This window comes from Centruroides vittatus, unplaced genomic scaffold, assembly GCF_030686945.1.
Source record: "Centruroides vittatus isolate TY-2023 unplaced genomic scaffold, ASM3068694v2 contig_3338, whole genome shotgun sequence".
Classification (NCBI taxonomy): domain Eukaryota; kingdom Metazoa; phylum Arthropoda; class Arachnida; order Scorpiones; family Buthidae; genus Centruroides; species Centruroides vittatus.
This window is the reverse complement of record NW_027122145.1, coordinates 21,732-45,297: the sequence shown is the minus strand read 5'-3', so window position 1 is coordinate 45,297 and position 23,566 is coordinate 21,732. Positions and strand designations below refer to the sequence as shown.

Genomic DNA, 23,566 nt, shown 5'->3' with positions numbered 1-23,566 from the left:
CTGTTTTCTGTACATCTGTTCTGTTCGTGATCTATTTAAATCAAACCTTTTGCCATCTAAATATTTCTAATAAGAGTGTTTGTTTTATTTTCAAGCAAACAAAATCAATATTACTAACTTCTCTGTAATTAGAAATATTTATGATGAATTTACTTACAAATGAAACTTTGTGCATGTTTATTTAATCAAGGCCTAATCAATTTTTCTCTAATATTAAGCAGTTTTCTCTCTCAACCTAAATTCTAGTTAGTAACTGAATTAATGTAATTGCAAGTTTTGTGCCTTAAAGATTTTGGATACGATGCAAGGAATTTGTGAACAATTACGCTGGTCTTTTTTTAAATTATTATGTATTGAGAATGGGCACAATATCATCTAATTGAAATTTAAAGAAAATCTAATATATTCTACAGAATAAAAAGCATATCTTAATACCCAACAAGTCAAATTTTTAGGCTGTCAACTTGTACTATTGATTTTTTGATATTTGAATTTTAAAATGATATAAGTATTTATTTTAAATAATTATGCTATTTTTTAAGTATTAATTACCTGTTTTGGGAATACTATTTGAAAGTTTTTTAAACTTTGCCACAAAAAACCCATTCATGTTCTGAACATGAGGATTGTATCTTTTAGCCAGTTTTAGCGAAAAATGAAATTTATATTCTCGATACCTAAAAAATAAATTATATGAATATAAACCATATATAAAATATCAACATAAATATAGGGCGTCCCATAAGTAATGCAGAATTTAAATTTTAAACAGAATGTTTTATTTATTCATTAATTGGCAAAATTACATCATTTTAAAAGGGTAAACGTTGCAATTAAACACGAAACAAAATATCCGACAAATGTCCTGATCCTTCTGACATTCTCGTATTCTTTTGAGATAATTTTCAATTACATTTTCACACAATTGCAGCTCAGTTTTGCTGATAACTTTTCAGATTTTCCAATCAGTCTTTGCAGAGTCGTTTCATTTGTCATGTTTCTTTGACCAAAAATGAAATGTAATTTGTACACGGTTGCAGCAATATTTTGTCTATACCTATAATTGTTACGCACTCCTCCGTATCAACTAACTGCAATGTGTTTACTATGGGATGTCAGGTCATATGGCAATGCAAACCCAATGGGAGAAAAATGGCATGCAATTTAAATCCTGGATTAATTTTGGACACCCTTTAAAAAAAGAATTCTATTATGGTAAGAAGCAATTAAAATTAATAATATATATTTAGGAACATTTTTCATTTTCTATATCCTGAAATAGCCACATTAATGATTTCATATATACAAGCATATTCATTACATTAAATATCTTTTCTTCTTCCATTCTGACAAAATCAAATAGTAGAATATACACTTGTGCATATTTTGCACAGAAATAATTGGTTGTTTTCTACCATCAATACAATATTTTTTTGGATTTTAGTCTAAAAGTCCGAGTAATTTAAAAATAATTTGTTCTTTAAACGTTTCTTTTATTCATAATTTTACAAATTCTTAGTAACTATTTGTTAATGGTAACAATGTATTTTTGCTCTATAGAAAGAATAAATTATTCAACCACTATTAGATAAAGAATTATGAATTTCTATTAAAATATTATTTAAGAATATTCATCACCAGACTGATCTGTCACAATTTTTTGCCTATTGAATGTCATCAGTTTTTCTCCCTTTTTTGACTCTGCTTTGAAACACCAAGACGTGTCCGAATTTGATCCCGTGTCCACGGAGCAGTAGGACAATGCCTTCATCATTCTCGTCGGGTGTTTCAGAGAACAATTATTTACTGAACATACTGACATTTCTAGAATGCATTTTTCGATATACAGTATATACTTCTAATATATTCATTTTAAGACAAAAAAAATCTGCACTTCATTATTTTAATTACAAACAGACTAAAGTTGGTTATCTTGTATTTACTCATTTAAAACTTTGTATTATTCAAACTGATATATTTTTCACAATTTCAAAAAGCACAACTTCTTTTATGCATTAAAAAATAAAATGCTAATTAAACAGCTTTACGAGCTCTGTGTAAATAACTTTGACAAGTTCTCCGAATAAATATTCCATCAAAATTCCATTCTGGTTCCTTAAATCCTTTTAAACTGTACTTTTCAATTGAAGAAATGAACTTTAGAATTTGATAAATGCTTTTCTTCAATCTTTTCCTTCGGCAATTATTTTGCATACTATTAAGATACGCAAGTGAATTAACTCTATCAATTTTTATTATATGTAGAAACACATTTACATTTTATCCCCTGACAAATGATTAGTTAAAACTTACTAAACTAATACAAGAAAATCTATTACAAAACATTTTAGACAAATCTTTGTTTAAGATGTCATTAGCTATGATATATATTGTTTTTAACAGCAATAGTATGTAATGATAATGGTTGATATAAGTTTGTTGGAAAAAAAGATAGAAAATTTTCTAAACAAGAAATTAATCTTGCAAATAACAGCATTTAAAGTGAAAAATTCACTTTCACAAAATTCAAGTACAATCAAATAATGATCGGTTGAAAATCAAGTGATTTCCATAAGTCTTACTTAAAAGCGATTTTTAAACTGGAAAAATACACACTCAACTCTCAACAACAGCAGATATGATAAACTCCGTAAATTCTCTTTTAACTTGCTAAGTTTTTTAAATAGGATAGATTGCCATTATCCTTTGAGATGTGGGCATCTGGAGAGGGGGCAAACAAGGTGCTCGCCCTCTCCTGATGAGTAAAAAAAATTTCCACAAACTATAATTGTGTAAGTGTACACTTACACCCTGAACCATGGAATACTTTGTCTGTCTTGAAAAGACCCCAAAAATTAAATTAAATTAAAATTTATTGATGTAATTATGTGTCTCTAAGCTTTACTCCCCCCTGGAAAATTTTCTGCAGACGCCCATGCTTGGAAATACCTTCTTAAATAAGAATTTGTTGAAATATATCAATTGTAACAGAAAATGTTAGTATTTCTCAAATTTATTTCTAAACTCTATTGTTTCTATCCCTTAATAAAATTATTTTACAGTAACAGAATAATCTCAATCTCAAGAGGTGGACACTTACCTCACTAACGACATTTGAAAATTATTCAGTAATTGTCCAATTTTCAAGTATTAACTCATTAAGCAAATTAAACCACAAACCACAAGAGAGGGAATGTGGCTAATTTTATTGAATAAAAAAAATAATCAAAAGGAACTAATTAATTATAAGAAGGAATAATCAAATTTATTTTCTCAATTTGACAGATTTTAATTACTGAGATAAAATCTGATTGCTCTTTTACATTATTAATATTACATTTTTTGTTGGATGAGGAATTTTGCAAGGAAATAGCAGCAGAATATCATGTTCAATGTGCAAAATATTAAATGCAAATCAATTTTCAATTTGCACGTGGCACCGACAAACGACGATAATGATGTTAAGGTAATGAAGTATTTGAGCTTTAAGTTGTCTGTAATATCTGTCATCTTTGAAGGTGATTGATATTATATTCATCATTAGTCATGATATTGTACAGCTATACAAAAATTGTACACACACTAATCAAGAAACTCTGTGAATAATTTAATAAAAACAGTCGTAATTACATAATTAATCTTCTTCAAAATATTCTCAATTTGTGCTTGTTTCAATGCCAGTGCCACTGATGGAAATATTTATGGGTATTGCCTTTCTGAATAATCTGTAGATGATTTGATCACTTCAATTGTATCAAATCATTTCATGTGTTTTCATTGATATGATGTTAAGTTTCAAATAAGATTTGAGGTTTGCATGCTGTACAATTTTGCCACTTGCAATGAGTATATCATAAGTGAGAAACACATGCTAGCACAAACATTACAATGCAATGGAACAGGCTAACATGGCTTAACTCAATAATACAAAGGAAGATGGCTGCTATAATAAGTTCCATCTAGAGAATTTACATATCATTATCCATTTAGTAATAGTGTATCCAAGTTCAACAAATTTTCTGATCAGACTATATGTAGCAGCCTATAATAACTGGTTATATTTCATTTCATGCAAAATAAGAATCATATATGTTATGTAATACAGTAATTTTTATACAATAAAGTTCTAAATAGATCGATGTTTATTGTATTATGTTTTAGAATATACGAACAGACTTTGGTTAAATACTAAAATATCTGTATTTTGTACAAATATAAATATCTTAAACCAGATAGTTAAAGCCAAACAATTGCCAGATTATATTGGGTTATATCAAGGGTGTGAGAGTTGAAGGTTCTGGTCCCACTTTGGGTGGATTGTTTTCTTCCAGAGCCTTTTAAATTAATTATTAAAATATTAATTTAATTATAATTATTAAATTTAATGAGAGATGGCACCTACAGCCTGATACAATCCAGCAATCATTTGGCTTTAATATATCTGTATTTTGTAATCATTAAGTCACCATCTTGCAATTTATTAATTTAAAAATACAAAAAAATCCCCTGGGTAAGAATAATATAGCAGAATATTATTTTCAAAATTTCTCTAAGATTGAGACAATGAAATTTATTCAAGATCTAAACTTGATAGAACTGACAAACTTTTTAATCTAAAATGAATTACTTGAAAATAATTAATAATAATTAAATTTTTAATTATTTTCAAGTAAATAATGAACAATGATCTTGTTTAAAGAAATATATATTTTTAAAACTTACTTTGAAAGACCTTCTTCGCCGAAATCTAAACCGGTCGGAACTAATTTCACGTTTCTTCTTTTTAAAGCATAGTCAATAACGGCTTCATTTTCTTCTGGCTGTTTTTAAATAATTAGAACAAATATGAAAATTTTAATTTGTGGTAATAATATAAAGCAATGTATATTTAAAAGATAAAGTATAAACATTTTTGTACATAAATCACTATTTTGAGATTATCAATACATTTAAAGTGGGATAAATAAAAAACTGAATTAAATTTTTAAATAAATCTGAAAAACATAACAATACTGCAACTTTTCAACTGTACTACTGTGTTGTTATTGCATTCAATTACAATGCAAACTGTACAGCAATAAATCATATATGAATTTTCTACCAAATAGTAATAAAATATGAATTTTATATTAAGTTAATAGTTCCAATATGAATTATCTCCAAAATTTGAATTATAAGAAAATACACTTTATTGGAATAAATTATTTAAATATTTAAAATCAACATGTTTGTTTTTGTGAGTTTTTCTAGTTCATCTTCAGGAGCATAAACTACTCCAAAAGAAATAATGTTAAATATTCTGAAACATAGGACAGTTTGCGTAAGATGTGCATAGTTATATTTCTTGCATATAGCTTTATATTTCAGAAACATATAAACAAAACAGTTGCATATACAGAAAATGATACTCAAAATGTTTTTTTTTTTTTATTGCACCACACACAAATTTTACATAAAGTGAAACACATATATGAAATAAATAAAATTTGCAGGAACCTTGCACGATGTGCATCTTCCCTATATTTGGGGTAAGTTCGTCATCACGTTTCTGGCTTTTAATGGATGCTTTATTCCAAGTTTTTAGGAAAATTGAAAGGATAGTTTCCAGATATCAGTCATAGTTAAGGAAAACCCATGTTTTCAAGATCTTTCAAATGCTTTCAAAGATTTATTTCCACCAGTTCAAGTGGGTCACTGATTCATAACAGGTTGTCTTCCAATAGATATATCTGCTTAAAATTTCCAGATTTGAGTTGTCTCTGAAACATGTGTTCTGGCACTTCTTAATATTTGCTAGCTCCTGCAATTATCATTTCTCCTTTCTTCACTGCATTTTGGAACAAACTTTGCTCCAATTCACTCTATTAGTCTTCTATTTTTTATCATAAATATTGCACAGTATCAAAATACATAGTACTGTGCTTTCATGGAATGACCGGCATGCTGGTTAAACTGTGACTAAAATATAAAAGCAATCAGATCTAACAAAACTAGTTGTTAATTAAACGTTTAAAAAAAAAAAAACATTCTTCAGAACACAATAAAGTAACATTGTAATTTGACTGATTTAAGATCAGGAAGTTTTCCTATACAAGACAATAAAACAATTAACTACTTATTGACATTAGTAGTTAATGTGTAGCCCACACTGACCATCCACTTGACCTTAAAAATAACACCCTCCTCTCAAATTTCACACAAAGCCAATGTTAATGATAATTTACAACCAGTTTCTTAAATTTTATATGTTTATTTTTGTGTTTTGAATCAAATAACAATACAATACACACAAAAGAAAAGAACTTTCAGAATTCCAAGAATATTTTATATCATTAGAAAAAAAGACAAAATGAAGAAATTAAACATATAATCATAGTTTTGATGTAATGCTGAGTTTCACAGTTTTAGAATAAAACTCATTGCTTTTTATGTGACCTAACTCATTCAGTTTTTTAATGCTCTAGAGAGGGATGTATAGGCTCACTTAAACTGGCATGCCAGCATTCTGGTTCTTACCATACAGAAATAGCTGATTTCATGATCTCCCTGGATAGACCAGCAGACCGGTCATTCTGTGAAAATTCAATATTAGTATAGCATTTAACATAGTAAAAGTAAGTTTCAATTTACTGAATAAAAAAAAACATACTGATAACAAGTGGTAATTCTTATTGAGGCAAGTTGCACACTACATCTCATCAACTTGCCTTGTGCATCTTGCCCCAAACGTTGATTGGCGCAAAACATTGTCACTATTTCTAAGTACCGAAAAATAAGAAATCAGATCAAATGACTCCAGCATGAGGAAATTATAAAGAAAAAAACACATAAACACAGGTTTTCCATAACAACATATTCATATAGATATAGAATATGTTGTTATTTGCAATTTTTCTTTCTCATTAGATTTTTATTTAAGAACTGCTAATTACATAAGTTGGACCTACATATATGTGGTGCACTCAAAAAGAAACAGGACTATTTCTACTGTTTGGTATGGAGAAAGGTATAGTCTTTTTGCCATGAATTGATGCCTTAGATCAGAGGTTTTCAACTTATGTTCTGCATCGAGTCTAGTGATTTATGAATGTGCCAATGCAAATTTGGAAATTTTAACCGATGTTATTGGTAATTACTGAAGCATTTACAGTCTGTTACATAAGTATAGGAACACCATAAATTTTGTGTTTTTTCAAAATTTATTTTGAAAATAATACTGGAAATATTATTAATTATTTTTTATCATTATTTTGATTATTTTATCAGGTTTTTTTACATTTAGTAAAGCAGCATAAATTTTCTTTTCACAAATACTCATTTTTTAACGTGTTACAAAAGTCTAGGTACACTTTCTAAAATTACATTAAAATAATTTTTAAATATATATTAAATATTTTTAATATTTTGTTTCAATTACTTGAAAAATTCTGTTAGGCATGGAGTTTATGAATTTTTTTTTAATTGTTCATCCTTAATTTCATCCCACACATCCATTATTGCAATTTTCAATTGATTTACAGATTCATATTGTTTCCTATTTTGATAAACAATGGCTGCTAACATCCCCTATAAATTTTCGATGGGATTTAAATCTGGGCCAGTCAATTACATCAATATTTTCTTTTTTAAACCAATTTTTAGTTGACACTGAGGCATGAATGAGAGCATTATCTTGTTGAAACTTCCATTTATGACCTCCAATTAATGTACCAAATGTAATCATATTATATGATTACATTTGGTGCATCAATTGAATCGATTGAAATATGAACTCGGAAAAGTATCAATAATTCTTGATACTTTTCTGAGTTCATATTTTTGTCAACAAATGCTGAATCAGTTATACCTCCCCATATCATTACAGACCCATCCCCTTGTTGCCGGCTTATTTTAGCTCTGCTTTCTCTTCTTAAATCATGTGTGAGAGGCTGATATTGAGTTAATTAAATAATTTAATTAATTAAAGTAATATTCCAATCCAATACCCCCTGGAAAAAAGAGGCAAACAAAAGGTCACCGAGAAAGAGAAGACCAACCCGGACAAAACTCACACACATCCTATTTCCTGTGATTTCTCAATAGATAAAACAGTTTGAATATCAACAATTATTACTAAGGTCGCAAGACAAATCCTGACCTTAGTCAACCTCCAGCTATTAATTCAGTTTGTTTGACAGCTGTTATCAATTTTATGAGGTAGAATGAGTAACAATACTGGATAGAAAGAGGTAATAAATTTGATGAAGCATTTGATTTCTGACAATTAACATAAACAAACTATAGACACAGATTGAACTTGGAACAGGTTACATCATACATGGCATTAGTCAGCTCCCCCAGAAGTGGGTATAAAAAGGGGTTGGACACAGACCTCCAGGCACGGACATAAACAGTGGACAGGACCCGTCCCGCCATAATCCACAACGGTCACCTCCAGCCCGAAGACAGAGCTCTACGTGCCACCCCTACTGACTGCCGATCCCGAAGCGATTCGCCAACGTTCTATACAATGGGAACCATCGGTCTAAGAGGTATATTATACGTAGATTATGTAATTCTCTCTCGGTTAAGGAGTTCTTTAGTTCTAAGTAGCCATAATGCATCCTTTGTATTTAACCTTAGACTGACGTAAATTTTGAGCCATACTGAATTAATTAAATTAAATTAATTCAGTATGGCTCAAAATTTTATGAACAGTAAAAATAAATTAAAACCAACAAACCAATCTATACATAAATAAATAAATAACTAAAACTTACCAAAATAGAGCAAGTTGAATAAACTAAATAACCTCCTGATTTTGAATTAGCATCTAAGCAATCTATTGCCGCCAAAATCAATTCTTTCTGTATGTGAGAACAACGCAATATATTTTTCTGATCCTAAATGAATAAAAAAAATAATTTTGTGTTTTAAGAAATCTAAACAATAAAACATTTAAATAAGAATCAGGCAAAGAGCCCAAAAGATTTGCCTCATCTTAATTTATATCAAAGTTGCATTATCAATATTTAATCATATATAGTCAAAATATCAAATCTCAATTTTGAGCTACAAAGAATAAAATTGTTACATTACGCTTTATTTCAATTAATATATAAAATTAACGTAATTGCATGATTAAGTGACAATCATTATGATACTAACCCTACAAAAAGCTACATATTTAATAAACTTAACTTTTCATATATTAAATTAGATCACACCACACTGGGATACATGTAATAACAAACACAGAACCAATTTCTGGTGTGTATAAATAAAAATGATCTCTGCACAAATGTTCTATAACTCCCGAGTTCTTCAGGTGTGACAGAATGCTTACCAGACGAAACATTCTTCAGAGCAAATGTGAATTTATAAAAGTTTGTTCCGGTTCTGTGTTTGTTATTTTCATAAATTATATTTAAGTATTCATATGAGACTGATTTAATAGTTTAACAAAGAATTTAATAATAATACCAATAAAAATTAATTTCTACATCAATCATCTGTCCATTTACATAAGCAATATCAAGCTGATTGGAAAGTGACTTATAATTTGATGAAGAATTTTTAATAGAATTTACTATATATATATATATATATCATACTATACTACATATATTTAGTTGCTGTACTATGCATACAATTATTTTCCATTTCATAAAAGTAAACATCTGGCAATTAATGAAAATGAGATTAACCCAGAGAGATTACTGGGTTAATCTCATTATCAAAAACACCAAGAAAAAATATTATACCAACTGCTAAACAGTAAACTTTTGATCAAATAACAATTTCAAGAAATATTAATTTTTTTTTATAAGAAAATAATATTGATATAAAATAACATAAAATATATTTTTTTTTTCAATATCCATTTTTATACCAGTTAACACACTTTAAAAAAAATCTCTCATCAAATTAATCACTTTATCTAAATATTCACTTTTTAAGAAATTAGAAAACAAAAGATAGGTTAATGTTTTCTAATATATTTTATTAATAAATTGACACAAATAACATCTGGGCACCCTTAAAGCTTGATCAGGTCCATGAAATATGTAAATAATACCTTGCTAGTAATATCAACACTACAAGAGAGAAACTAACAGCTGAAGTATACAGGAACCATCTTTTGTTCCACTTTGAAAGATCTACAGGTATAATAAACCATTTAACTTTTGACCATCTACAAGCACTGAATAGAAAAATGAGTTATATAGAAAGGGTAGGACAAGCTTATGGTTTTACAAAAAAACTCATTTGTATGTTTTCCATATTGAACAAACTACACTTGCTAACAACAGAAGAAATGTTAATGAAAAAAAAAAAATTATATGTCCTATGACACATATCTTTTTAGAAAAGCAATCTGCTAAGAAAGACAAAAAAAAAAAAAACAATAACAAATTATCCCCTTGAGACACCTCACATTCTTTGATTGCATTAGAAATAAAAAAGAATGAATACCCAATCATAAAAGAGGAATATACCAGATCTTACTAACCAACAAGAAAAGAACGAAAAATGCACTACTATATCAAGAGCAAATATTAGTAGTTGCACATTGTAGTGAAGAACAAAAAAGACACTCACACAGGAGCAATGACAACAGCATTAGTGCAGACCAAGGATGTCTAGATACTGTGATACAAAAATGCAACCCATAAGGACAGCTGAGAAGAGATCATGACAAACATACATAAGGGAAAAATGATCAATACCAATAATAACGGTGCTGACTTACATCCAAAGTTATAAGTTCACCAATTATTTCTATAAGGTGGATTGTTTAATCAACTCACCAAAAACCTTATTTTAACATCAGCAGGAGTGTAATCTTTCATGTGGATGTGGACAAATGTTTTTGACCTAATTATAGACCTGCTTCAGGTCTTAAACTTTTCATTCTGTTTTGGAAGAGGTTGACTTAAATATGTAAATACTTATATTAAGAACATAAAACACAATTTTGAACTTCACAGTCATTCATTCCAGTTTTAAATTTTATATTGTTCTTCAAATTCCAAAACAGAAAGAAAAGTTTAAGACTTGAAGTAGACCTATAATTAGGTTGAAAGCATTTGTCCATGTCCACATGAAAGATTACACTCCTGCTGGTGTTAAAATAAGGTTTTTGGTGAGTCAATCATGGATATAAATACTGATCAACTGCAAAACAAAACAATGAACACATTACACAGTAATTTTTGTTTTATTTTTATTCTTAATTTTTATTATTTTATTTTAAATTTATTTTGTTTATCTTTATTTGCTGGTTACTTTTACTTATTTTATCATTTTTCCTATTGATATTATTTTGTCATTGTATTTTTTTTTACTTATACTTCAGCTGAAGGTCCAATTACAGTTTAACAAACAAAATGTAATTTAAACATTTTCGTATATAAGAATTATATGCTCAAATGGAATAACTATTAAAACACTGAAATACATCAATTCTCAAATTTCTTGAATATTATCTATTGATAGAAAAACTTTTCCTAGTAATTTTTCTTTTTGTAAAAATTTAAACACTAGCATAAAAACTCATCATTATCTTTTATAAAAATTTACACATCTAAGACACTTTACATTTCTATATAAATAATAAAAGAAATCACTTACTTTATTTAATTTCACTTCTGGATCTTTAGAGGTAACACCAGTACCACTGCAAGGAGCATCTAGTAAAACACGATCAAATCCCATCATCACCTGTGGAATAAAATTTTTAAACAGATTTTTATTATTGTCTTCATACAGTCTGAACTTAGAAATATGAAATTTATTATGATAACATCATGCAGGAGTGGCCCAAATGCTAAACACTGATTTGAAAAGCTCATAACTAATTTTTGTTAATATATTTGCTGAGAATTTGTTTACAGATTGTACAGAATCCTATGAATTTGAAATAGAACATTGTATAATAATGAACAATGCTTTTAGCCCACGACTTTAATTTAGAGTTAGATAGCCTCAAAATTGTTAAATCCTATTTATTAGGTTATCTAACTCTATCTAAAAAAAAAGAACATTATATGCTTAATCAACATGCAAAAATTGTGACAGTTTATTTACAAAAAAATTGAAGTATAATTGCAACTGAAAGAGAATTCTGTAATTATTTTAATGTAAGAAATTGTTCTCTTGCATTAACAATTCACAAGTTCATTGCCAAATTTAGAACATTTGGGACAGTTGGAGACTTAGCTCACAGAATATGAGATCAGCTGAAAATGTTAACCAAAAGTGTGAGTGAAGATCAACCAACTTTCACTTGCAGACATTCAATTTTGCTACACAGGCAAGGTAATGCAGTCCTTTAGGACAATATCATCTAGTTAGGAGAGTCTACAACCCAGCCCTAGCCAAATTCTTGGAAATGCTGGAATATATAAGTATGGTGTACAAAAGAGTGCGTAAACTACAGGGACTCTAAAAACCTGTCCACTGCATGGGAGCTTCTATACCACTAGATTATCTTACAGTCACAATTCTGTATTCCAACCAAAACATCAAGGTCATATGAATATACAAATATAACCTTCATGTTTTGTTATTTATCCATATTATTGCTAGTATAGTTTTTATATGTTATTGTCACAGTTATTCATGTATTTTAATGATGTGAATTTGTAATATAATATATTTTATATAAAATGTACTGTATAATACATTCAAATTATTTTAAACCAAACCTAAACCTGCTATATATTATTAATATGCCAAATGACTGCCAGATGAAATTGGACTACTTAACCATTATTATTAATTATGGCACCTAACGCTTGTCTCTAGTGACATATTATTTGGAAATTAATTAATAATATTAACAGAAAAGTAGCCCAATTTAATCTGGCAGTCATTTGGAATATTACTTTAAACCATTGTTCTGGACTCCATTACTTACAGCTAGTTCAAACCTGAAGATGGCTAAAAAATTAAATAATGGCTTGACAAATTTTTTGGTTTTCTTGATCATACTGTCCAGTTGGATAATCCTTTTATTTAATTTTTATTTTAATGGTAATCATTTTCAAATTATAAATTTAATTTCGAAAAAATTTTATCAAATAAAGTAATACAAAAATAATGGCATGGCTTGAAACAGATTATTTCTTAATCAAAAATTTGAAATAAATGTGATTTTAGTCAATGAAATGTATTTAAGAAATTATCTTCAGAATAAATTCAAAATGATACAAATTTAATTAACTAATAAATTATTTTTTTGACTAAAATATTATATAAAATTCAACTTTGAAATTAGTTTATAATAATTTACTAGTTTAAGAAAATTATTATTATATATTATTTTTATACTTTAAAATATAATTATATGAAATTAATAAAATTTTAAAATTTACCTTAGGAAACTGCCTGCCATCATAACAACTAACAACGCAATTGGTAATACCTAATCGATGTAAATTACCAACAATAGCTTTTGCTCTGTCTTTATGAACATCATTTGCAAATATAATCCCAGTGTTTTTCATTATAGCAGCTAAAATAATTATATCAAATATTAATCAATTATTCACAAATTTAAATACAGACAACTGAATTTAAAATCACACAATTCTCTAAAATTTTTTATTACCAATGTGTGTTGTTTTTCCACCTGGTGCTGCGCACAAATCCAAAACTCTTTCATTCTCTTGTGGTGCAAGTGCCATTACAGGAAGAAGTGAGGCTGCACCTTGTAATATGTAATGGCCAGCTAAATATTCTGGTGTTGCACCTAAAATTAAAAGTTTTCTGTATTTGCATTGATTATATTTTTAAATCCCATAAAATATAAAATAAAAAAGAAAAACTGAAATTAATAAATTTTAAAAATCAGAAATATATGTATGTAGATTGCTTGTTAATACATTAGTTGTTCGATAAAAACAGTTCTATAAAAAAATATATAGAACTGTTTTTACTGAACAACTATTAACCACTCAGCAGTGAGGGACGTATATATACGTTAAATTCTTTTGAAGGTATCACCAGAATCTAGCCAGAAACAACCGCAAAAAAAAAATTCACATAAAAAATGAATTATGTAACAATAAAAAAAGACTTTTCTTTACTAGACATAACTGTTTACAAATACTTTTTCTAAAACGGAAATGAGAAAAATTGCGTGAAAAAATACTTTAAAAATTTTTCGCGTATATTCTCCACTACTAAGGGGTAGAACCATACCTGACTCTCCCACTGCTGAAAGGTTAATACTATATGGCTATCAATACTTTTTATGCTATCTGTAAGCATTCCAATGAAAAATAGCCATGTATGTATTACAACAGTTTTTTTTAAAATACTAATGCAAAAAAACAGGTATACTTGCAAGAATATCATCAATTTGAACTGAAAACTTGAACATTTGAAGAAAAAATTATCATTATATAATAAGGGATAAAATGTAGATATATATGGGGTTTGGACAAGTAGCATTCTTAAACCGTTAAGATTTACGAGGGGTTGTAGGGGAGACGAGGAGAACGAGTAAGGGGAGAAGTGAGGCACGACAACAGTTAGTGATGGCGCAAAAGGGAGAAAGGATGAAAAACGTTACAAAGAAAGGACAAAAGACGTTACGAAGATTATCGTTCTATCAAGATGGTAGCAAGACACTGGAAGACTTGTCAATTCTGGTTCTCTCTATTTCTATCTCAATAACTATTCCTACATATATTAACTTTTTGTTTATATCTTAACATTTTTTTATTCTAGAAATTTTTAATTTGAATAAATCACTTTAAAGATATGGAGAATTTTTATACTTTGTAATTATATAGTTTGTTGTATTCCATGTGTTCAAACAAAAATGAAAAAAAAAAGCAAACAAACAATGAAAAAGTACTTTAAAATTTTTTGAATAATGTGAGGCTCCAGAAGTGGGCTGGAACCACATTAAAAATAGTAGAAAATTTGTTTTATAAAACTACTTAAGAAAAAAGTATAAATGTCATGCCCATATAAGGACATGTTTGATGGAATTGTTAGAAAACAGAGAAAGTCTCAGGTTAAAACAATACAGTGGGTGATCGGTTAACGAACATAATCTGTTCCAAGACTTTGTTTGCTATCCAAATTGTTCGTTAACCGATTATCAATTTACCATAGGTTTTTATGGGAGTTTGATTCATTCATTCTGGAGACCCCCAAAAATAAAAAAATATATACTTTCTTACTACGTTTATTTATATGTAATAATAAAAATACATATATACACAGTCTTACATTTTTATTACTCGTGTTTTTTCTGTATGTGGGGGTTAAAGAATCTGTCTAATGTCGATTGCTTTTCTCTCTTCTTCAGGATTTTTCAGAATTAATTAATAGCATTGTAATTGTAAAGATCCCTAAGCCTATTAACCTCAACCTGGTTTGGATGCTATTCTAAGACTGTTGTTCAGACATCCTCCCACTCCTTCAAAAGAACTTTAATAGCAGATATTGGCATTAATCCTCTTTTTCAGAAGAAAACATATCACTAGGTTTCGTGGTGTTCTTCTGTCGTCAGATCAGCTTCAGGTTCCATTTTGAGCTCTTCAATGTTCTTTATTTCTCAGATGTGATTTTTGTTAGTCCTTAAGCTGCTTGAGTCTTCTTGATTATACTGTATCTTTCTTAGATAAGATTGAACTGTGGCCTACTGTAGACCTGTTCAAGCGATACTGCCCAGCAACATCAGACATCTGTCCACTCTCTACCTTTGCTATTATACTCTCACCCTTCGAAAATAAAAACCGATGCAAAATTTAATGAGTGCCTGCCCAACAGTCTCGCAATACTATAAATGAATTGTTTCTGTCAGAAAAATAAAAGGCTGGAATCACAATAGAGAGTTCCAAAGTTCGAAGGAATACTCTGATCAGTACATACTGGGTTGAGCATCGATGTCGAAAACTCTTGCATTCCAAAAAGTTTTGAATTGTTGCATGAAGACAAGGGAAGACCAATCAGTATTCATTATTTTACATCGCTTCTTCTTGTGTTTGTTCTGTAAGATGTTTGTTATCCAATTTGTTGATTAACCGATTACCCACTGTAGATGTTGGCCTTTTTGTGCTCTATGAGTGGTAAAGGGCCTAAAACCACAAAAAAAAAAAAAAAAAAAAAACCCACTGTAGATGAATGAAGTCCTAAGATTGAACATCTTCAATAGGAATCGAATTGACAGTCAGTGTTGACTCATCCCACAATCTGGGTTCCGATCTCCTTACATTTTGTAAAGAATGAAGACCAATTGGAAAGCAGAGGTGGGTCAGAAATGACCTATCAAAATGTTCAGTCTGGGACACGAAAAAACTTATTTTCAAGGAGGCGGAGAGCTTCTCCCCATCTCCCTATTGTGTGGCACCATACACTGAAAAAGAAATCACCCGTGCATCTCAGTATCAAACTGGATTGCACCTCGACCTCATGATGGACTTTCTCCTTACAACACCCCGGGGCCTTGGACCTTTCGAAAGGGATCCAAAAGAATAGTTCCAGTGGGATTCACCCTTCGAGGGAAGAAACAAATTAGAAGACCCGACTTTGCCTACTATCAACTGTTTTAGCTGTAAGCTTATCCTTTTGGTTATAATAAACCATGTAACTGTGGAGTTTGTCTCTGTGCAAAACATTCCCACTCACGCTTCAGTGTGACTTGGACATTCTGACATCACACACGGTTCAACAACCCCACAATAATATAAAAACTGTATATTTGAATAAAACATTTTAAAAAATAAAATAAATATTAAATAATCAATAATCGTTTAATAATCAAACATTGAATTTAACAATTTTTAATCTGAATTATATTATCATGCTAGTAATAAATATTGTTTAAAAAACAAAATCTTTCAAATAATCTATATACAGATCTTACCTATTGGAACTTGGGAATCATAAACAACTAATCCGACTTTAGTCCATTTTCCAACCGGATCTAAATTTACTCCTCGATTTATTAAAGCCTAATAATTATAACACAATTTTATGCACATATGACATAACATAAAGGTAATTTTTTATTACTAAAAATAATTGATATATCTGAATTTAGTTTATTGTCTTGATAAATCCGGATAAAACAGCTTTAAATTACATAAATCATTATAAATATTTAATAAAACTTAAATCTTTTTGAAACGTAACTTTATAGGCAATTAATTAAAACAGAATTAACAGAGAAAATATTTTCACAAATAAATTCAATTCAGATAATCATCTTATTATAAGATCTTTTTTTATAATAATAAAAAATTTAATACTTTTTTTTTATAAAACAGATAAACCATCTCCAACAGTAAAAATCAGATTGAAAATCATCTACAATTTATTTTGTAATAAACTTTATCTCTATATTCAGATAAATAATGAAAATTTTCTAAATCAAAGGATGAAAAAGTACAGGTAATCCCTGGCTTTTGAACATAATGTAAAGGTCCTAAAATGATAAATGAAAGTCAAAGATCCAGGAGTTGAACAACAGGACTGCATGATAAAATAGTAATTCCATTGCCAGGGAACTAAGAAGAAAAATTGCAAAATCTCTTAAGATAGTCACAAAAAAAATTTCAATTTTCACAAAAGAATAAAATTTTTCTATTTAAGTATAATGATATGTGATTCTGAATCAAAAATTCTATGACAGTTGAAGTAAAGAACCAATTAATATACAAACAAACTTTTGAATTATTTATTAAACTGTAACAAGACTAATTTAATGACTATATATAAAGCAATTTGGCTATAGGTAGGCTGCTATCTGGCAGTTTGTTTGGGCATTAGTAATTGAATCAGGTTGATGTATATGTTATTAAGTAAAAAACTGAACAAACCTAAGCTCAATTTCCTTTTACAGAAATTGTTTCACACATTATTGCAATGGCCTCAGATAATAATGTCATCCGTCTTCCCTTCTAGCCAGAACAAGAGTTCAAAAATGTTCAATTGGCTCCAATACAAAAAAAGAACAATTATCAACTGATTAGCTAATTCAAAAGAAAAAAAGGCCATGAGGTTCAAATTTCAGACAGATAAGAGGGAGAAGAGATATGATTGATACTGGATTATTTGAGTCCTTTCTTGTTACTGTTGCGAGTCTCCGAGGGACAACGTCAATGTCAACAAAACTTTCAGCAAATATTAGCAAACTTTCTTTGTGACGTACCTCATTGATATTCCACTAAACTTTCCAACTGATTTGTATCAGTGTCAGAATATTCATAAATCACGCATTCTAACTTCATGTTAGAGACAGACAAATAGCCAAATGGGTTAAGAGGTTTACTGCTCTGGAAAATCAGAAACAAATCTGGATAGGTCAGAAAAAACTTCTAAAGATCTAATACAATATTCTTTCTCTCATGAAACCATATATACAGGGTGTAAGAATTTTATGTAAAATTAAATATTTTTAACTCTGATATTGAGCTTTATTATTATGTTACATTAAGGTTTGTCACTCTATTGTAAATTGAGGTCTAAACCACAATTCACAATAGAGTGACAAACCTTAATGTAGGCCAACCAATCAGACCTGACGATAATTTAGACACAAAACCTGACACTCTTTTTTATAAGGAACATGTTATAAAGCAAAAAAACATTTAATATTTAAAATATTAAAAGTTTGGGTTAAACAGAAAAACAATAAAAATTAATTTTCACAAATAAAATAGTAAACTTCCCAAAAGTTTAGACTTGCCTTATCCTTAATTCTAAGCAGAGTTAATAAAATAATAACATGCTATTTCATTAATAAACAACAAAAATAAGCAATGAAAAATTACTTGGGCAAGATCCCGCCTTCTGGTTTTTAACGTATTTGTTCTAATAGTAACAGGCCTCTGTACTTCATTTGCTTCCAAAACTTCTAATAACTAAATAAATAAAAATATTTAAATAATTAGAGAAAATGATATAGTCAAACCAAACTTTTTAACAAGATGTAAAATTTAAATAAATTATTTTAAAAGATCCAGAGAAGCTTTATAGAAAGATGTCTATATATATGAAAAACTTTTAAACATCATTGTCAAATTAGATATATTACAAACTAAATAATTTCAACTAAAATCTAAAAAATTAATGCAGTAATTATAACAAAACAATTCATTTTTAATCTGTAGAAATTTATATCTTGCAAAAGCAAATAAAAAGATGATAATACTGTTTATAACAAGGAGAATGTAAAATTGCTGTTAGATTTGTTTACAGACCTCTGTTGGTGAATATATTTCCATTAATCGCTCCATTAAAAATTCATTGTAGTTATAATACATACAAAGATCATTTTTCAAAACTTCAAGATACTCTGATCGACTCCTTAAAAAAAATTTTTTTAATAATTAAACTTACTTTATAAAATTAATATTTTTAGTTTTATAAATACATATTTATATAGTAGGAAATGATAGTGGCAGATATATTAGTCACAATTAATCAATAAATACTCATGGTATAATAAATATGATGAAGATTTAAGCTTGTATAATTATATAAAGCCAGATGATTGCTTGATTATATTAGGCTATAATAATGCTGATAATTACTAATTAAATGTCAAGTAATTTATCCCAGAGATAGACATTAAGTGCCATCTATTAATAAATTTAAAAGGTCCTGGAAAAAAGAATCAGCCAAACTGAGAGTCAAATCCACAACTCCCACTTGCCATGTAAACTTGTTACCAGTTATTCTACTTGGACCTCCATCCTATCTTTGCTTCCAAAACTATTAATTTAGTTATAACCATACTGGTTATCCACGGAAGTCCAGGCAGCATAACTGGCAACACATCGAAATGGCAAGGGGGGTTGTGGGTTCGAGTCCCACTTTGAATTGATTTTCTTCTTCCAGAACCTTCTAAATTAATTATTAAACTTATCAAGAAATGGCAACTAACATCTACCTCCACGCCAAATTACGTGACATTTAATTAGTAATTAGTAGCATTATTATAGCATGATAAAATCTGGCAATTGTTTGGCATTAATCTAAATATCAAGTTTCATTTCTTTCAATGATACTTTGCAAAATATTATTATTCACTAATATCTACCATATTTTGCATGTATAACCCACAAGTTTTGTATGTTTAAAAGACAGCTTGAAACAGAATGTGGTTTACATGTCAATTTTAAATTGCAATTATAGTCTTGCACTTACAGAGCAATGACTTCTCCATAGGTGTGAAATGTATGATGAAACAGGTTACACAAATATTCTTTCTTTTACAATTTTCTGTGAGGTATATGCCTTGTGAGTTATAATAGTGTCATATTTTCATGTGTGTAAATTTAGATTTCATACGATTAGTAATTATCGAAAATCATCATTAACTACAGTTAACAATCATCAGCTTGACATGTGCAAAGTAACAATTAGTACAGAAACTAAATTTTCATAACAAAAAAAAAATTCTCTACATTGTTCTTTTGAAATGATGGTTTGATTTTGTGCGTATTTTCAATTTTAAATAAAATAAATTTTAATTAATTTAAAATCTAAATTTAAAAAATAAAAAAAATTATAATATACCTGTTCTCTTCATGACGGGTGGCAAAATTACTAACAATACCTATTATATCTTTAATTCTTTGATTGATAATAACTAGATCTGGAGGTTGGGATTTTAAAAATTAATTAAGGTTTTAAAGTATAAAAAATATAGACTTTGCATATATATGTACAGTACATATTATTATTAATATAATATTTTCAGCATAATTAAAAACAAATTAATTAATTAGAAAATGAATTTATACATATAATAGTAATCAGGGCTTTTTTATTTAATTGTATAATCTATTTAAATGATATTTAAAATTGTATACTTGAAAATTAGTCAAAAATCCTAAGGTGAATGTGCCAAATAAAAAATACATGCACTTTCATCTAACATAATAAAAAAGTTAATTGAGTAAAAAATTTCAGATAAAAACAAAGCATTTTTGAAGAACAGCAAATTTAATGAAAATATTACAGAATTTATAGAATTAAAAAAGGAAAAGACTTCTTTCATGTTTTCAGAATCCATTTAGCAAAACATAGTCAAGCTACGCTGTTGCTTAAGTATAAAACAAAACACAGTACAACCTTGTTTTAATGTATCACTCAAGCCACCAAAAATCATCTGTTGTTTTGAGAATCCATTATATCACAAATAACAGATTTCCTGCACATCTCAGGATATCTGTTATTAAAAAAAATTCAGTTTTTTTTTAATTCCCTACATATAAGAAATACTTATACTTGAAATGATTCGGTCTCTTGAGATCTCTATTCTTTATTCTAGAGAAACACCTATGTTACAAGATTATATTTTATGCCATAGACGTGTACAAGAAAGCTGACAGAAACTGTATACACAGTAAGCAAAAAAAAAAAAAAAAAATTAGTATGCTCATTAGCACTTCACTTGACTTCACAATTTGTTAAAAAACTTGTCCAACTTGGTGCTGCTTTTCTGCCTGTTGAATACAACTGCTTGACATTAGCAATTTTCACTGCTAATATCAAGCGGTTGTTTTATTCAATGAGGAGTCTTCAGAACTTGGAAAGACTATATATATAATCTGAGTTTATATTATATCTAATATAAGAAATATTAAAATCATTTATGCCAAAATCTAATATCAATACTTTTGGTGATCTTACCTAATTTCTTAACAATTTGAGATTTCTTAATTATTGCAAAACATTTCAAAAATATTATAAATGTACAATAGCTTGAAAATAAGAACTGTTTCTTTTCAATTTAGGAAATGTCAATTTAATTTTACAAACAGATGAAATAAATTGACTTAAGCATTATACAAGCTAAACATACTTAAAATAACCACCAAGATATAAAAATATATCTAAATACAGTTAAATCTTGATTTAGTGCTCTCCTAAATAGCATCATGCTCATAAAGAAACAATGAATACAAGTGAATGGACCTTCCCCACACATTTTAAATATTCATATCCCTAAGTGTACAATTTTTCATCGCAAATGACATCATCATCAAATCATCTGGCTTTCACTCTCAAACTTGTACTTATATCTCATTACTATATGAAGAGCTGACATGCAAAACACATGTGCATAGTGCACAGTGGTGTTGATTAGATTTAACTTGATTTGCATGGAGTAACAATGTAAACAGTACTATAAACAACAATGATGTTAATTGTTTTGGTTTTATGCTGCTTCAAAAAATACTACATTCAGTAAGAAATAAGCACCATAGCAAAAATGCAATGTTTTTAAAAATTGGGCCTAATTCATTTTGCATACAAACTTCATATATAATTTTCATTCTCTCAGGTTCTTCAGTTTAGCATTGCACATTACTTACAATTTCAGAGATGAATAAACGGCAGCACTGAATGAAAGTTTGACTACATTTCTATTTTCATATCGTTTAATATATATTATTATAACACACATACACATACTGTACATGTGGTAGTGTCTGTAAACATTTTAAACATTGATTTTGCAAAAAGCATTGATTTAAATTACCCTATTAACATCACAAACTATTCATATCAATTCTTTCTAAAAACTGTAACCAATTTTCAGATTTTCAATTTTTCACTACTTTTTACAGACACTGCCACGTATAAATATTTAAGCCTTATTATTTACATATATATGAATACTAATATTCATGTATATATTGTATGTACTGTACATTACATAAATTAATACATATATATTTCATATTTAAGGATATTTTCTATTTCAAGTTCTTGACCACTTGGAAGAACAAACTTTTTCTTCTCAGAAATATTTGTTAGTAATTCATCATCAGAATTTTCACTGTAAAGAAAATTTTTATGAGTATTTTATATTGAAAAATAACAATACTGATAACAGATATAGTCTTTTATTTGTTACTTCAATTTTTCTTCTTCTTCTTCATCTTTATCCTTTTCATCATCATCATGTAATTCTGATTGCTTTAAAAATTAGCATTATGATTATGCAATAATATTTATTTGAATTGATTATATATTAAAATTTCTTACTTTCTCTTTATCTTCTTCTCCCTCAAATTCATCTTCTAAAACAGAATCATCAGAATCTGAAAACTAACAAGAAAACCTATTTTATATACATATTTCCTTTAACATAATGACTGCTAAATTCCAAATTCATATATTGACAAATTAGTCCAAAATACAGTGGTTAATCCAAAGTATGATACAACAATCAACGAAGATTCTATCTATGTAAATTTCAACTGACATTAACGCTTTAAATTCAAATAATTCTTAACTATTAAAGTTATTAATTTGTAGAATTAATACTAAAAAAGAAAAACATTTATTACATAAAACTAAAAGATTTTAGCTATAGTATTTCTGAAAAAGTATTTAAGCTATGTACAGACATGGGTACATAACATAAAAACATTTTTATTACCTTAAATACAGTATTTACATAACACATTTTAAAATTTATAAATAACCACAGCCTTTCGTGAAAATCTCGTTTTATTATCAATTTGATTTGCTTATTCACTTTTCAATAAATTCATGGAAAAAGCTAACTTCTTTAAGTTATATATTAACATATTAAATAATC

The 23,566-nt window shown here is 28.2% G+C and overlaps 1 protein-coding gene across 1 annotated transcript in view; it reads right to left on the bottom strand.

The window, feature by feature from the left end:
* Positions 1 to 552: 552 nt before the first annotated feature.
* The window catches only part of LOC136973970 (28S rRNA (cytosine(4447)-C(5))-methyltransferase), a gene marked incomplete at its 3' end in the record, with an annotated part of 42,403 nt that continues 19,389 nt past the window's right edge, over positions 553 to 23,566 (bottom strand). Inside the window, exons 5-17 of the mRNA XM_067268744.1 lie at positions 23,008 to 23,070; positions 22,877 to 22,938; positions 22,715 to 22,798; positions 20,527 to 20,622; positions 19,206 to 19,311; positions 18,777 to 18,866; positions 16,868 to 16,955; positions 13,595 to 13,735; positions 13,359 to 13,498; positions 11,614 to 11,703; positions 8,760 to 8,882; positions 4,723 to 4,820; positions 553 to 677 (exon numbers count right to left, since the gene is read on the bottom strand). Coding sequence (XP_067124845.1) covers positions 553 to 677; positions 4,723 to 4,820; positions 8,760 to 8,882; positions 11,614 to 11,703; positions 13,359 to 13,498; positions 13,595 to 13,735; positions 16,868 to 16,955; positions 18,777 to 18,866; positions 19,206 to 19,311; positions 20,527 to 20,622; positions 22,715 to 22,798; positions 22,877 to 22,938; positions 23,008 to 23,070 — 1,306 coding nt within the window. The remainder of the gene's footprint in view (positions 678 to 4,722; positions 4,821 to 8,759; positions 8,883 to 11,613; positions 11,704 to 13,358; positions 13,499 to 13,594; positions 13,736 to 16,867; positions 16,956 to 18,776; positions 18,867 to 19,205; positions 19,312 to 20,526; positions 20,623 to 22,714; positions 22,799 to 22,876; positions 22,939 to 23,007; positions 23,071 to 23,566) is intronic.